Here is a 16,348-nt window from a genome sequence, read left to right as displayed (position 1 = left end):
TGACACGTCGAAGGCGCACGGGCGATTCCACGCACGTACGTCAACGTTAAGCTATGGCGAGGCGACAGCCGACGGCGCTATGATTTCCTCCAGCGCGCGGCGCGGCGACGCGACCACCTGTGCGACGGTGCCCGTGCCATCGGGTCGTCGCCCGGCGATCTCGCTTCGGCTCAAGGTTGCGTCCCCGCGCGCCGGATCGCACTTGCTTTTTGTTTAGTCTAGCTTCCAACGCCGCGAGTCCCACCTAACTTTTTGTTCCCTCTCGGCCCAGATTATTTGTCCAAAAGAACCGCCTGCCCAACGAAATTGTTAAAAAAAGACCACTTCTGAGACGAATAGCCAGAATAGACTAGTCTAGTAGTGGTGCCGCCACGCGTGGAGGCGACAGCCCCTGCCGCCACGGGGGAGGCGATATGTGGAAGGTAACAGGATTTTCCGACCAGCGGCGAGCCGAGACGGTACGGGGCAGGGCAGGTGGGCCCTGCTACCTTGGCGCGAAGCAACATGTAATCCTATTGCCGCGCGCAAGCCGACAGCCTTGTTGTTGCTGCGGCCGATGCGACACCACTCATGCTGGAATCTAAGGCTGCGGTAGGTGAGTTTTTAACCTGTTGTGCCGACAGTCCGGTGCTCCTCTTCTTTTTATATGCAATGCCGCTGCTCCGTCTCTTTGGTTGCCTTCAGTGCCTCTCAGCTCTCTCTAAGTCTCCAAGAACACAGAGAAAGAAAAGCTCAATAGCTAATTTCACTCGCAATTTTGGGCGATTTACAGTTGAACTTTGAAGTTGAAGAAAAGATAGATCAAGGTAAGATCTATCCACCTTTGTTGGTTTCGTTCGCATGCATGATGTTTTTACTCTGTTTGATTAGTTCCTAAGTATGTATTCTATGTTGTTTTAGGCTTTATTTCATCACTCTGTGGAGTCATTCGGAACTCCTGGAGTATGATTTGTCGTGCGAAGTGAACTACGAATTTGAAGATCAAGGTATGAGCTTTGCAATACATGGTTTTTTTGGGCATGCACGGTGGAAATTGGCTAGTTTTTTAGATCGTCATTAGCTATGCTTAGAAGTTAGAAATGTTTCCAGACGAGATATGCTGCATTTATAGTATTTTTTAGAAGAGTAAGTTGGAGATGTTGTAGATCAGTGTTAGTCGTGTCCATTACTAGTAATTTTCTTGACATGCACAATGTTGCTACTTTTGTCATTAAGTCATAATTAGTACTTCTATTGAAAGTTTAGGTTGGGTTAGAGCCGGAATTTGGACAACAAATATTTGACGGTATTGTAGATCAGCGTTAGGACTTTCAAATGCATAAATTTAGTTTGACATGCAAGAAGTTCTTAATACGGTAATTAAGGAAAAGTTTGTACTGTAATTGGTCATTGCATGATTAAATGTGATGTTATTTCATGTGGCACGTTTATTAATAAGTTGTATAGTTAGAAAACCATAGGTCTAGTTGGTTACCTTGCAATAATCTAAGTTTCATATATTAAGATTAGATGCTAATATCCTTAATGATGTATGTAATTAGGTAAAAATATCATCAGCAAAAAGGAGGAGATGACGTGATTGAAGAAATTATGTCTTGATCTTCGATTTCCCTTTTGAGGTGATGACCACATACATGCAAGTGCTATTTTGTTCCGTGTCTAATATTTATGTGCATGTGATAATAGGTTGGCTCTGTTGATATATTACTGGTGATATGTTCATGCTGATGGACATTTTTTTGAACTATTGTGAGGCTTAATTTTATTGGGAACGACATCCATATTGAAGTTGTGGTATAAATGCCAATGTGTAATTTTGTGAATATTTTATATATTGATGTACAGTTGTGAATGATGTTACTTCTCTTGCTTTTTTATATTGATATACTGTTGCGAATAATGTTATCATCGTACTATTATGTTTAAGGTCCAACCAAATGATACTAAAAAGAATTGATTATTTTCTAAAGAAAATATGGATATTAAAATGTATTAGCTCGTTATAATGAAATGATATTAAAATAAAAATATATTAAGAGTTTTAATAATATCTTATTAAAATGTCATGATCGTATTATTATGTTTAGAGTCGAACCTAATGATATTAAAAAACACTTAGTATTTCAAACATAAATTTGAATATTAAAATATTTTTGCCCTTATTATTATATTTAAAGTTTTAATCGACTAATACTAAAATATTCAGTTACTAATTATTTGAAATGTGAATATGGATGTTCGTTAGGTATTATGAAAATTTTGTTAGTGTTCTATGGGGATGTCGTACATGACGGTCCTTCCAGGGTTAGTGTGTCCAAGTGTGGGTCGACGGCGGTGGTAGTGAGAGACATGGTCGAAGTACGTTATGCGGCAGTCAAAAGATGCATCCGAGCGGCGCTTGGCCCTAATATGCGCGGAAGGAAAATGACCATGGAGGCCTTTGACGTTGTCGGAGGTAATGATGATACAGTTGCCCCTTGGGGTTTGCGGCTGGCCATAGGTGAAAACTCGTGGGGTCGTACATGAGGTTTGCAAGCAATCCCAGTTGCTCTATGTTTAGACAATTGATGGTGTATGTGGAGCTCCCAAGCTCCCAATGACACGTGGTAGAGCAACCTATAAGTGGTGTCAGTCATCTTTCTTACTGTAGCATTATGGTAGTGAACTTCCCACCAGTTGCCATGCACCTAAATGGGCCTTAGAAATTAACCAGATATTATTGTCTTACATGGCCAAAGCCCATCTATAATCCAACACACCCTTCGTTTTTATTTACTCCACATATAAGTTTTGGTCAAAATTAAACTTTGTAAACTTTGACAAAGTTTACGGAAAAAATATTAACATATACATTAACAAATCAATACCATTAGATTCATTATTGAATACACTTCCATATCATATAAATTTGCTATTGTAAATGTTTATATTTTTTTATAAACTTGGTCAAACTTTATGAAGTTTGACTCTAGTAAAATCTAACATGCAAAGTAAATAAAAACGAAGGGAGTACTAGTACATAAGATCGTTTCAACATCTTTTTATTTTTATTTTATTTTTAGGGGCGCCTCAACAAAAAATTGACGTCGTTAGTTGTCATGATTGGCTGTGCCCATAGAATCAAGCGGCATGCCAGTGGTTGGTTAGCCTTACTTGTCAGTTTGATTTCCCTTTCAGAGAGGAGCTTTGTTTCTTGTTAAGCTTCGAAACTAACCAGGTCAAGGTGCAGAAAAAGGTAGTTATAGTTCAGGGTTTTGCCCTTCTTTGGGAAAGCAGGTGGTTCTTACCAGCGAATAGCCCCGAATATTCTGGGAAAATAACGTTTACCTCGCAGTCAAATTGCCAATATCCCACACCGGCGGGGAGAACGGCTTTCCTTTTCTGCATAAAAGAGACGATGGAGACACTGGTCGCCCCTCGATTCGAGTCAGTCTTCTCTTCACCGTCAAGGCACCGGCTCGAGCACGGGCTACTACTTCGTTCAGGAATAACGCCGTCCTTTTCGGCCCTGAACCCGAGGGAGTCGGTCAGCCAATGAGGAGTCAGCACGCGTCAGCACGGGTACACAGCTGGCGGGCACCGGCGGGCTGGATGGCATGGCATGGCAGGTGCATGGCAGGCAGGCATGGGATGGGAGGCAGGTGCGTAGAACCGATCGAGTGGCGCCGTGCCGCGAGCGCTCCTCCAGCTGAGACGGCGCCGAACCTACCTGCCTGGCCCACGCGCGCTCCTACGGTGGAAACAAGGCGCGTCCCGTGGTCGTGCACCCCACCCAGCCAGCCAGCCGCCGCCGCCGTCGACGAAATTGTGCACGCAACGGCAAGTCAACAACGCGCGCCGCCGTCTACTACCTACACGACGGATTCGCTAGATTCGATGGCCAGCTACCCATCGCAGTGCGGTCCGCGCGGTTAACTAACCCGCCGCGCACCGCATGGTTTCTCTCTTTCTTCCACCCGTCCGGGCCGAGGCGCTGCCCAAGAAGGACACGTCGAACCCGCACGCACGGCAGAATTTGGGTGCCCTGACGACGTTAACTGGTGCTGCCATCAAGGCGCGGCGCAGCATGATCTCGGTTCCGTTCCACGTTCCGCCAGGCGCCAGCGTCTGGCTCGCAACGCGTAGCACGGATGCTCCTCTCCTCTCCGGCGACCGACATCCATACGTACTGAGACGCGGGAGGCGGGAGATCCTTTGAGGAGGGGGCGGGAGGACTTTGGCCGCGACGACGCGCGGTGCCGCGTGGAGGAGGGTCCGTCCAACGGGGCCGGTAGGGACGAACGAGTCCGCACGTACGTACACGCGCCGCGCGGACGGTGCGGAGCGGAGCGGAGAGCAATCGCGTCGCGTTACCACTCGCCAGGCAGGCAGTGCAGTGGGCACAGGGTCAGCGGTAGCGCGCTCGTGCTCTCCCACGCCGCAACGCAGCCGCAGCCGCAGCCGCAACAGCCAGCCACGCACGCACATCCACCCGCGCCTTCCCGTCTGTCGCTCTAGTAGCTAGCTACTCCAGCTTCCTTCGGAACGCGGCAAAGCTGACCTCCCACTCCACCGAGTTACACATGATCGACGCGTGCGTCCCCGTGTGCTTGTGTATAAACTCGCGGTCGTGCTCGTGCGGTGCTGCCGGCGCCATTGCCCGACCGGTACATCTTTGTTTAGCACAGCACCGGGGAGCAGCTCACGGTTGGATTTTGCAAAGCCTGCTCCGACGACGACTGTCTTGCTGCGGCTGGACCTGTGTATGGAGGCTCTTGCAAGCAAGCAAGCGAGCATATCGTATCAGCTTTACTACTCCTACTACTTGAGTTGGTTCGATGAGAAAACGGCAGCAGCAGCTGTTGACGGAATTGCAGCTTCGATCGGCTTTGCCCAGGAATCAAGTGGCAAGCTAGTGGTTAGCTTTGCTTTTCTTCTTCTTTTCCGGAGGAGCCTTGCTTGCTGTCACGTTGGTTCGGTCGATGCTAACCAAGTCAAGCTGCATACATAAAGCTACTTGTACTGGAGGAGTAGTATTTGTTTAGCGGTTGTCTTTCTTTTGGAAACCGACCAGTTTGGAGGGGGTTTTATCCTGTGGGCGCCGAATATTCCACGAAAACAGCCTACGTACATTTCGCGGTCAGTTTACAAACGGAAATGCACGGTGGCTTTTTTGAGCGGAAAAGCAGTGGCGAAATGGAAACAGCGGCTCTCGCTCACCTCGGGTCAGTCAAGGCATCAACTCAAGTGCTTGGGCGAAGAACGCTGCCTCTTTTCTGGCTCTGAACCCTATCGAGCCGTCCGGCCATATAGGGACGGGCACGCGTCGCCGCGGGCCCACGGATGGCAGGCGCCGGCGGCTTTGGATCAGGCGGCGCCCGGCGGAATAAATTAACAGCCGGACCACGAGCCGCAGCCAGCTTGGTGGCAAAAGCACGTAGGCCCGGTGGATTGGATCGAGCAGCTGCATGCGGCGGCGCCGAACCTGCTCGTCGCTTTGCTTGCCCCCACGCCTCTACGGTGGAAACAAGGTGCGTCGCGTTGTGGTGGTCCGTGTCCTGTCGTGCTCCCCACCCAGGCCGACGAGCACGCGACGGCGGGTCAGCGGGGCACGCCATGCAGATTCGCTCGAATACATGTGCGTGCGTGCGTGTTTTTTCTTTTCGAGAAGAATATATCTGCGTGGTTATCCGACAGGTTTTTCCATCTTCCATCGGGGATGAACGACACGTCGAAGGCGCACGAACGATTCCACGTACGTACGTCAACGTTAAGCTATGGCGCGGCGATGGCCGACGGCGCTGCGATTTCCTCGCGCGGCGCGGCGAGGCGAAGCGACCACCCGTGCGGCGGTGCCGGTGCCGTCGGGGCGTCGCCCAGCGATCTCGCTTCGGCTCAAGGTTTCGGCGCCGCGCTCGCGAAAACCACTACCAGGAACCAGTGGCGCCCAGCTTCCAACGCGACGGCTCCCACCCAACTTTTTGTTCTCCCCGCGCCAGGGGGCTCAGCTATGGGCACGCAAAGGTCCACGGCCCGACGCGTCGGCACAGCTATTTTTTCAGATAAAATTGTTGAAGAAAGAGTTGTGTAGGTGGACTGGCGGTGGTCGTGCTCGTGCTCGTGCCCCCACCCAGGCCGACGAAATACCAGTGCACCCAACGGCAAGTCCGCGATGTAAGGCCACGCAGATCCTCGGCCCCGTTCATCAAAACACCGGGGATGCTAAATGCCAGAAGAAGCCTGGCAGCTCTTTGCCGCTGCCAAAAATCATATCGGTGCTGTTTCAGTGATGCTTTGGTATACTACAACATAAGAAGAAATCACGTGATCTACGCCGTCAGGATCCGTATGCCTTCATCGCTGGCTTGCATGCTAGCACTTGGTGAGGATCTCTGCGCCGGTCCTGGTGATGAGGATGGTGTGCTCGAACTGCGCCGCCAGGCTGCCGTCCGTCGTCACGGCCGTCCAGCCGTCCTCCCACATGTCGCACTCGATGCTGCTGCTTCCCATGGTCAGGATCGGCTCTGCCCAGAGTTTGGCACAGCGAGCGTAAGTCAAATACTCAAACCTGGCTGCTTCAGCCTTCAGTTAAGTACTACTACTACTCAGGATTCAGGAAAGTATTGGCAGAATGAACCGTGCGTACCTATTGTGAATGTCTGCCCTTCCACCATCTGCCCCGGCATGTTGTTGCCTGTTCAAGTGCACAAAGAATGTGTCTGTCAGCTATAATTGTCCAAGCACGAACAAACGCGGCAGATCGGATCAAGCTATCTAGTGCAGAAACAGCGCAACGAAACCAGCAACACTTGACTTCAGAAACTATCGACGACATAATGCCTGCTTCAATATCGCAATAATCATCCGAATTTTATGCTCAGCTGGTTGGTGGCACTGACTGCCATCAAATTCCATTAACATGTCTGTGGCCCAGCACATGTTTTTGCCAGTTTCTTTATTGTGATTACGACCAATTGAAGAAACTGGACGGACATGGCATAAGAATCCAGATAGAATGTCTGTAGCCAGGACAAAAATTTTATGCACACTGGGCTGAATAGAGTCTGGAGTGATCCTCTAGTCTTCACTAGAGTTTGCTCAACATTTGAAAATAGGTGCCAACTTCTCATTCTATTATGGTAGGGGACACTACCATAAGCATAGCAACATTGGCACATGTAAATTCTTCAGTTTTTTATACAATATATGGTTATAGTTTATTAGCAATCACTTACGCTGGTGATATATAATCGGTTGTGAATGAAAAACTCTGCCAACTCCATGCCCAACAAATTGCTCCACGACACCAAATCCATGCTTCTCAGCATGCTCGCTGAAATGGCCAACAAAACCAATGAGTGAAAATAAAAATATGTACAAAATAAGCAAGATTTGATATGGCTGGGTTAAACCAGTTACGAAAAATATTGAGTCGATCTTATCTTTTAGGAATTCATCTTCCAGTTATGATGCTTGCACACATATGTAACTGCATGAACTTTGAATACAGGATGAAATGCAGCTAATGGAAATGGTAGTGTTTGATAGTTAAATGTGTTCAAATTTAACATTTTAGAAGCACAAATTAGCCCATTTAGGTGACTATGTTCATTTATCAAGACGATTGTCACTATGTTTGTATTTGCAACAGAAGACTTCTCCAATGTTTGGGTTCAAAGATCTGAGAGGATACAGTTTGGGTGTACCTTACCCACTATCTATAGTGAGAAATATGGTCGAAAACACATATAATACTTTACATTGTATTATAATCATAGATGTGACTGTCCTTGACTTAAATATGCTGTGAGATATGTATACCTTATTCTTCTGCCAATTTTCTTAAAGCTCACACCATGTTTGCAGGCTGCTATGCCCCTAAGCATGCATTCTTCAGTAACCTGATATTAGCCACAGTAGTAGTTATTGAGGTTTACATTTGGGAGAACAAAATATACCATTGTGCCATTTCATAGTTATACTGTAATGAGTTGGGTCGATCTAGTGTAAATTGACACATAGAAAATTTGAAAAGGTGGAAGCAGTGACTGAATTAACACATGGGAAAAATACATTTTCAAGTTTAGAAACTAGTAGTGCTTTTATTTTAGCTCCTCGTGGATCACTTTAGCCACACAGAACTCTGTAACGATTCATGAATAAAAACAATGGTTCCAAGAAGATGCATGACACGTGTTCTAGCGAAAAGGTAATGCACCTTCACAAGTCTTTTACTAGCTTCGTCAACTTCTCCACAAAAGAATGTTTTAGAGGTATCTCCATGAAAACCCTGAAATGGAGAGGGATATAACTTGCTGATTATCAAACTGAAGTGCACATTGATATTACCAAGTGATGGTAAGTGATGATTAAACGGAAAGAGCATAAACACGTACATTCAAGTAGACAGTGACATCGATGTTAATTATGTCTCCATCCTGTAAAACCCCAACGAAAAAAATTTATGTCAGAAATACAGCGGTGAAAATGTTCTGAAGTAGGTGCAAAGCATGTCAAGAAAGGCCTTCTTTCTGAACCTTTAGTTCTCGTGAATCGGGAATACCATGGCACATGCATTCGTTCACTGATGTGCATACACTTTTTGGAAACCCACCGTATCCAAGCGGGGATGGATAGGCTCCAGCATCGATGATCATCTTGTGCACTGCTTTATCAATTTCGTCCGTTGTTACAGAGGGCTGATAGAAAGATGCAATAGATTTCTCACTAAAGCTGAAATTAATTGTGGAGTACAACATAAAAAAAAAGGCATGTTGTAAACAAAAGGAGCATACAAACAGTGAGCAAATTCAGCACTATAACTGGTGATGCAGTGACATAGTTACGTTTAAGAGAAACAGACTACGGAAATGCTGAAGTGCGTGCTTACTTTGACTAATTTCCCTGCATTTTCAAGAACACGAGCAGCAAGCTCACATGCAGCTTTCATGTGCACGATGGTCTCTTTGTCCTGCATTTGTCTCTCACTCGATATCTCGGGCATTTTGTTTGATCCAACGTAAGGAGGTCGAGGTATGTGTCCTGGTACCGGAAGAGGCGCACTAACAGTCCCACGAGTCAGGGGTTCTCTTTTCTTGAGTTTTTCAGAAGCTTGCGGTCCTTGTGGCCTGCTTGTTTTTTTGTAAGCGTTAGAATATTATACAAATTATGAAAGACGAGCGTTGAGTTCAGTGGCACTTGTATGTCCTAAGCTACCAACCAGTGGCCACATTAAATTTCTTAGGGAAACCAATCAGATAAGAGTCTGAACTGTAAAGATGTATTTTGTACCTAGTATTTGCTTTCTCCAATCCACCTGATCTCTTTGCTTGGACAATGAAAGGCTTCTGAAGGCATGTTTTGCCTTCAAAAGTAGTAGATGAAACATACAAACGGTCAGTACACAATAGTGCAATAGATAAGGAATTGAAAATCTACCATTCAGTTTGTATGAAACTGGGGCGGAAGGCCCTTCCATCGGAAAAAAATGAAAGAGCTAAACTCTTCCTGAACAGTATGCCCCTAGCATCATAACCACATACTGACAAAGTTCCAACTTTCAAGCATCAAATGAATTGCAGAACAGTGAGAGTGAAGCTAGTTTTGTACTACACATACGAATTCCACATGGTCAGTTATGCTACTTGTAAACTGCAGTGCTGCACGTTGGCTAACTAATTAGCAGGACAGTAAAGGCGGCCCGCGGTGGGAACACTGGAATGGAGCAGCACAGCACACAAACCAGAAGCGGGCGACAAACTTCAGGAAACCTAGAATCTGGCCATTTTCCAACAAAATGCGACGATGCGGGAGAAGAGTAAATACCTCTGCCGCCGGAGAGGAGCGGCGGGGAGCGGTTCAGCTCCATGGACGGAACTCTGACCGCCATCGGAGCAGTGTATCTTTCCCTAGAACTTGGGTATGGGAGTTGGCGGAGAAATCGCGCGCGGCGAGGGGGAGGGGCAGCCGGCAGCCGGCAGCGAGACGGCGAGAGCGCGACGGCCAGACACTGCAAAAGGATAATACTACGAACGCAACGGATTTTGTTTTCTTCTTTTTCCTATTTTCCTCCTGGGAGATGGGCTGGGCCACTAGTTCTTGTTTTTTTTTTAAAATAAGGCCTGTTTGTAGCTGTAGGAGTAAGTCCGCAAGTTGTGATTGGAAGATCTTTACCCTAGGGTTTTCTTTGTCTCAAAAAAAAACTAGGGTTTTCTTTCTCTGCTACGGCGATTCTCTCGTCATCGAGTGATCTCGAGATCTTTGGTCTGGCTTGCTGAAACCCAAGCCTCTCCCCGACCTAGCGTGCACTTGGGCTGATCAAAGGGGTTGGCTGGTCCATCCACCCGGCCTCGACAACACTGTTGGTGACGGCGGACGGCGTTAGATCGGATCAATGGCGACGTCGTCAATGGGGTCAGGTACCTCGCAGGAGGCACGAAGATGGGCAAAGGAGGGATTGATCTTGAAGCAACGATGAGAAACATGAAATTAAAGGATGTTGAACTTGATGATGTATTCGCGGGGAAGCGGGGGAGGAAATTTCTAAACCGTCGAAGGCGACAAGGTGGTTGGCACTGGCTCGTGTTAATACCAGAAAAACCTTCCAGTGCGATGCTTTTAAGGACACCATGAAGTCCGTGTGGCGGCTGGCGTATGATCCGGAGTTCCGTGAGGTAGACGACAACTTGTTTGTAATCCAGTTTTTTTGTCTAGGCGACTGGAACCACGTCATGCATCAGGGCCCGTGGATCTTTAGAGGTATCATGGTGGTGATTGAGGAGCAGGATGGGAAGAAGAAACCAGACATGGTAAAACTGAACCACACACATGTATGGGCGCAGAACCACGACCTCCCAGATTTGTAACGTTCCCAACCCATTGCGGGTTGGTTAGGTCATCGGATTTGGACTTGTTAAAAGCGTTGAGATGAACTGTAGTAGGGTGTATGAAGGAAACTATGTACCTGTCCGGTCTAAGATTGATGTTACCGAACCCCTAGTGAGATTTGCACAGTTGAACATTAATGGGAAGGAGAGGATCTTCTTGCCCATCAAGTACGAGAAGATAGGGTTCTTTTATGAGGTTTGCAGCATTCGAGGGCAATGTTAAGGAAGAGTTGGGATGGCGTACATGCACCGGAGGAAATCGAGTATGGGACATGGATGATCGCCACGCGAAGGACTCTGCGTGGCAACCAGGGTTTCAGACATGGCTCAAAGTTCCAATCCGTAAGGACGTCGACTAGGGGCAAGGGTGGAAGAGGAAGGGGCGCAAGTTGGGGGCGCGCTATGTTCCTAGGAAAAGGAATTCGGCTGATGCGGGATGGAAGAGGAAGGTCTTGATGTCACAACAGAAAGCCCATTGAAACCCCATGCAGAGGAGAAAGAAGAAGAGGGAGAGAAGGAAAGCACCCCGACAACAAATAAGAAGTTAGACCTCTCGAGAGGGGAATATTGGGATGCGGCCATCGCGGGGATGCAAGCTACCCCAGATGCATGTTGAAGTACAAAAACAATGCAACAAACATGAAAGTGTTGAACCTCCACCACTTCCAACCCCATATGTTAAACCTCGTGGCAGGAAAAATTCGAAGAAAGGGGAATCACCATCGAAGTGTAACAAGGGGAGTTTAGGGAAGGTTAGTGCTTCAGCTGATCATTTGGCAAAATTGGCAGCCTCCCGCGAGGAGGACTGTCGGGCCTAATGTATACTTTATTTTGGAACTGTCATGGGCCCGGCGACCCTGCGATGGTTCATGAATTGCGTAGCATTGCGCAGGAATGTGCGCCCATGATTCTTTGTGTGGTGGAGACACAAATTGCGAAGAACCGTGTGGAAGGGTTTGGGTGCTACTCTGGATACACTAGCGCTTTTGGTGTGGGAGGTAGTGGGAGAAGTGGTGCTTTGTATCTATTGGAAAAATCGAGTCCAACTAGAGTTGAGGAGTTATTCACGGTCGCACATGGATATGAAGGTGATGGAGAGCGGATGCAGTCATTGGAGATTGACGTGTTGGTATGGTGAAGCTAATGTAAGCCTTAAATACAAGACATGGGACATGATGACGCTTTAAAAAGGAGACTGTGATTTACCTTGGATGTGTATTGGTAACTTTAATAAGTTCCTACGCAGAGAAGAACAAATGGTCCTCAATGACCACCCTTGTGCTCAGATTTTACAGTTCAATGAGACGGTGGATCTTTGTGGACTTGCGGTATTGCTATTGGCCTCAACTGGACATTTGAGAGGGAGATTGTTGCGGGACAATTTGAAAGTTCCAGCTGGACCGGGTCCTGGAATCGAATGAGTGGAGCTCTATGTTTCCTTACGCTACTATTCGACATCCAACAGAGGTGTAATCTGATCAATGGACTAACGGGCCTAGCAAGTTTGGAAGCGTTGGCAAGTGTCATTTGCCGTGATGATACATGAGATTTTTTTGGAGCCTCGACTATTGAGGTCAATGGACTAATGGGCCCAGCAAGTCTGGAAGTGCTAGCATGAAGTGAGGCTTTATCCTTGGCATTTGATTTGAATCTTTCCAAGGTCCATGTGGCTACAGATTGTTTTGAGTGGTGAGGAATGTCAGAGAAGAGAATCCATGTGCCTACTGTGCCATTGTCAAGGAGTTCATCATCAATCAAAACTAGCTGGAGAGTGTCTCTTTAGCGCATGAAGGTAGAGCTAGTAATGATGAAGCTCATAGTTTAGACAGTGCCTCTTCTTCTGTAGGGACGGGCCGCCATGTATGGCTCATAGTACAATTTGTTTTGCATATTTTTGCCACTTGACCACCACAATGATTATTTCCAAAAAATTGCCATGTAAAAATTTGACAACAAGACATCATATCTTAAATTACACAAAATGGTCAACCCAAGCTTTAAGGTTTCAAAGTTTTGGAATTGCCATGGACTGCATAAGATTTCATCTTAATTTACACATAGACCTAACAAGGACCAAAAAAATGATCACCATGGCCATAGAACCGTGAGCATGCAGCAACAGGGAGCACAAACACAAAGGAACAAAGAGGTATGGAGGGAGCAAGAAGGGGAAGAAAATCCTAGGACCCTGATAAGTGTCAAACGTCAGGTACGTGCACATGGCAACTCCGAACGTTTTCAATGGCAAGTTTAGCTACGCGAGGATGACAACTTCAGTTGGCAAGCATGTCAACTTTTGTGCTTCAGTTTATTTTTGACAGAAACTTATCGCGTGCCACTGGAATTTGCCATCCTTCCGTGACTGGAATTGCCATCGAAAAACGTCAGGGCCGGAGAGCCACACACCTGACGTGTGGCAGTTATCATTCATGAAATCCTAAGGGATGAGCAGCTCGTGGTTCCTTGGTACGGTAGCAAGGTCGGTCGAGGAAGAGCACATAGGAGAAGGCGAAGAGGCTCAATGTCACCCACGATGGCGGCAACGATGTGGCGAGACGGGGAGCCAGCTGCCTAACCTCCGCCCAACCGTGGCATTGAAGGCTAGGTAGAGCCGCAACAACACCTCACATACGACAACTAGAGCAGGAGCAAGCACATTAGCCCTGGAGATTGGAGATTTGACTTTGGGGTGGGATTAGCAACAGGGGAGGCGGTACCGTCTGGAGCGAGCACCATGGACATTGTGGAACAGAGTATGAGTATGAGGATGAGGATGACGGCTGCGGCGGACGACCTTGACGCAAAACCACATGGAGGGCCCCTCTCCTGGCGCTCCCTCGATGGATCGAGAGACACCGTTGCAGATCGGGAAGCACCATGCCTCCCCCTCGACAGAGCGTGGAGGAGGCGGAGGGCGGGGTATTCTTGAATGCGAGGTGTGGAGCAGCTGCCGGAACTTCGCCCAACACCGGCCGCACGCCGTTGCGAGCCCAACACCCCGAGGCCGCCACAACCCCTACCATGGTTGTGGCCTCCCCCCTCTCTCTCTATCTCAACCGCCCAGGCTAGTGCGCGAGGGGCGTTGGGTTAAAGAACAACGTTCGGGCTGTTCGCATCGGGTATGAACGGTTCCAGGAAGGTGACATGGCGAGCAGCCTTGCAAGATCCATGTTCGCCATCGGACGGCTACCATGCGTTCGTTCCAAGACCTTAAAAAACCGACGTTATACAGGATACGGAGTACTCACGATGTGACCAAACTTGCGTTTAACTACAGTACAACACGCACGTCGAATCCCCGTAACTACGTTGGCATGCCTTTCGCTGCTAGGAAAGCGTCAAGGCTCTGGTTCACTCCTCGAGCCACGAACATGATGCAGATCGGCGGGGTGGCCTTGAGCAGCGTGAGCGCCGACGACAGCAGCGACCCGAACCCGTCCCCGCAGATCAGCCCGCACGCCGCCGCCGGCGACATGAGCCGCATGTCGTCGCGGTCGGACCTTCCCCACAGGTAGATCACGGCGCTGCCCAGCGCCATGCCCACGGGGATCGTGGGCGGCACGAAGAAGGCCACTGCCATGCCGATGGTGCTCGGGATGTACCTCAGGACGCGCCACCTCTTGTGCGTGGACACCTCCCGGAGCACGCTGATGGACAGCGCCAGCGCCAGGAAGACCTTGCAGAGCAGCATGGTGTGCTTGGGCAGCCCCTTTTTCTCGGTCATGGCGAGCATGGCGATCCCCCGGTACACCTTGGCGTACGGGCCGATGCTGTTGCTGTCGTCGTGGGCGCCGCTGTTGTACACGCTGTAGAAGATGGAGAAGATGACGGGGTTCACCACGCAGCCGAGCGCCGTGCCGGCGACCTGGCAGATGGTGATGGTGTGCGGCGAGGTGAGGGTGATGTAGCCCGTCTTGTGGTCCTGCATCAGGTCGGACGCGGTGGACACGTTGGACACGATGATGGCGCAGGCGGCCAGCCCGGCCACCACGCCGCCGTCCTTGAGCCCCACCCACGAGCTGAAGATGAGTATTGAGACCTTCCCGTAGGTGGTCGCGATGTTCATGTCCGTCATGCCGTTGCCGTAGGCGTTGCAGAAGGCGAACACCGGCGCGATGATGTAGGCGAAGGCCACGTGGTGGTACCTCAGCTGGGTGTAGAGCTGCGGTATGACGAGGGTGGAGATGACCGACAGGACCACGTACCCGACGACGGGCACCGTGGCGGGGACCCGGTCCCGGAGGAACACCTGCGTCCTCCGGCGGTCGTCGAAGCTGGACGCCGACCGGTCGAGGACGACGCTAAGGCACCGGAACGGCTGCCCGTTGCTGCTCTGCCTCGGCTGCGGGTTCTTGTACATGGCGTAGAGCGTCCGAACCAGGATGCAGAGCATGTGTAGGAGGCCGTCGGCGAGGATCATGGATACCCCGATGAACACCCGGTAGCCATTGATGCCGCTGATGTTGTCGCGGTCGAGGCCCTGCGGGTACCAGTCCCCCTCCTTCGTCTGGATGTACGGCCAGATGAGCCCCCACGAGACCAAGGATCCCGTGAGCATCGAGATGGTGATCTTGTACGGGCAGAACATCCCGACGCCGACGTTGGTCATGGAGAAATCGTAGTAGAACCCTCGTCGAAAAGCGCCGAGGCCAAACACCGGGAACGCCTGGAAGCCACACCCACTGCGGCCGGCGAAGAACCACTCGAAGATGGACCATGCAACGGTCCCAAATAAGGTCTTCAACAACATCGCCAGTTGCTGGCCGGCTTGCTTGGCGCCCTGGGGAGTGTGCATGGTGTTGATGAGGTGCGCCGTGGCCGTGCCGCTGGGGAACGTCAGCCGGCGGTGGACGATGAGGCTGTCCCTGAACGGCATGATGGCCAAGATGCCGGCGAAGCTGGTGAGGAGGAGGAAGACGATCATCCGGCCGATGTCCGGCTCCTCCACGTTCAGGCCGTCGCTCCCGACGCCGCCCTCCGCCGAGTGCTTGCTCATCGCCAGAATGTACGTCCCAAACCCACCTGCACATACACATGGTCAGTCAGCCCGCCGACCAGTGCGCATGTACATGCATGCTCAGAGCGCGCCGCGTAGGTACCGCTGTAGGCGATGCTGGTGCAGGCGACGACGCACGTCTGGATGACGGTGTTCTCCTGGCGGGTGAAGGGCAGCTGGGACGCCTCGCAGCTGTCCATCAGCTGCATCCACAGGCGCGGGATGAAGAAGCCCAGGAGGCCGGCGGGCATGGCGAGCGAGGGCGCGAAGCCGGAGGTGAGGGCCAGCTTCATGGCCACGACGCTGAGCGTGCACCCGAGCACGATGCTCACCGCCACGGAGCGCACCGTGATCGTCTCCGACCGCGACGGGACGGACTCCCCCTCGAACACCCGCTCCGTGGACGGCTGCTCGTCCTCCATCCCCCAGAGGTCGTGGGTGGCGGCCGGAGGCGTCGACGGCTCCATCGCTCCGCCGCGCGGACGGC

At 50.0% G+C, this 16,348-nt stretch overlaps 2 protein-coding genes across 2 annotated transcripts; both read right to left on the bottom strand.

Moving 5' to 3' along the window:
* Nucleotides 1-6,199: 6,199 nt before the first annotated feature.
* LOC123054343 (methionine aminopeptidase 1B, chloroplastic) lies at nucleotides 6,200-10,058 on the bottom strand. The gene is made up of 10 exons (XM_044478098.1): nucleotides 9,805-10,058; nucleotides 9,271-9,343; nucleotides 8,870-9,107; nucleotides 8,517-8,678; nucleotides 8,376-8,417; nucleotides 8,198-8,269; nucleotides 7,801-7,880; nucleotides 7,215-7,312; nucleotides 6,626-6,673; nucleotides 6,200-6,503 (listed from the first exon to the last, which is right to left on the bottom strand). Exons 1-10 carry the CDS (start codon nucleotides 9,866-9,868, stop codon nucleotides 6,352-6,354), a joined length of 1,029 nt encoding a protein of 342 aa, XP_044334033.1. The 5' UTR covers nucleotides 9,869-10,058; the 3' UTR covers nucleotides 6,200-6,351.
* Nucleotides 10,059-14,169: 4,111 nt separating this feature from the next.
* LOC123054342 (probable metal-nicotianamine transporter YSL17) lies at nucleotides 14,170-16,328 on the bottom strand. The gene is made up of 2 exons (XM_044478097.1): nucleotides 15,965-16,328; nucleotides 14,170-15,887 (listed from the first exon to the last, which is right to left on the bottom strand). Exons 1-2 carry the CDS (start codon nucleotides 16,326-16,328, stop codon nucleotides 14,170-14,172), a joined length of 2,082 nt encoding a protein of 693 aa, XP_044334032.1.
* Between the last annotated feature and the right edge of the window lie 20 nt (nucleotides 16,329-16,348).

Source organism: Triticum aestivum, chromosome 2D, assembly GCF_018294505.1.
Source record: "Triticum aestivum cultivar Chinese Spring chromosome 2D, IWGSC CS RefSeq v2.1, whole genome shotgun sequence".
In the NCBI taxonomy this organism is placed as follows: Eukaryota; Viridiplantae; Streptophyta; class Magnoliopsida; order Poales; family Poaceae; genus Triticum; species Triticum aestivum.
This window is presented reverse-complemented; position numbering and strand designations above follow the sequence as displayed.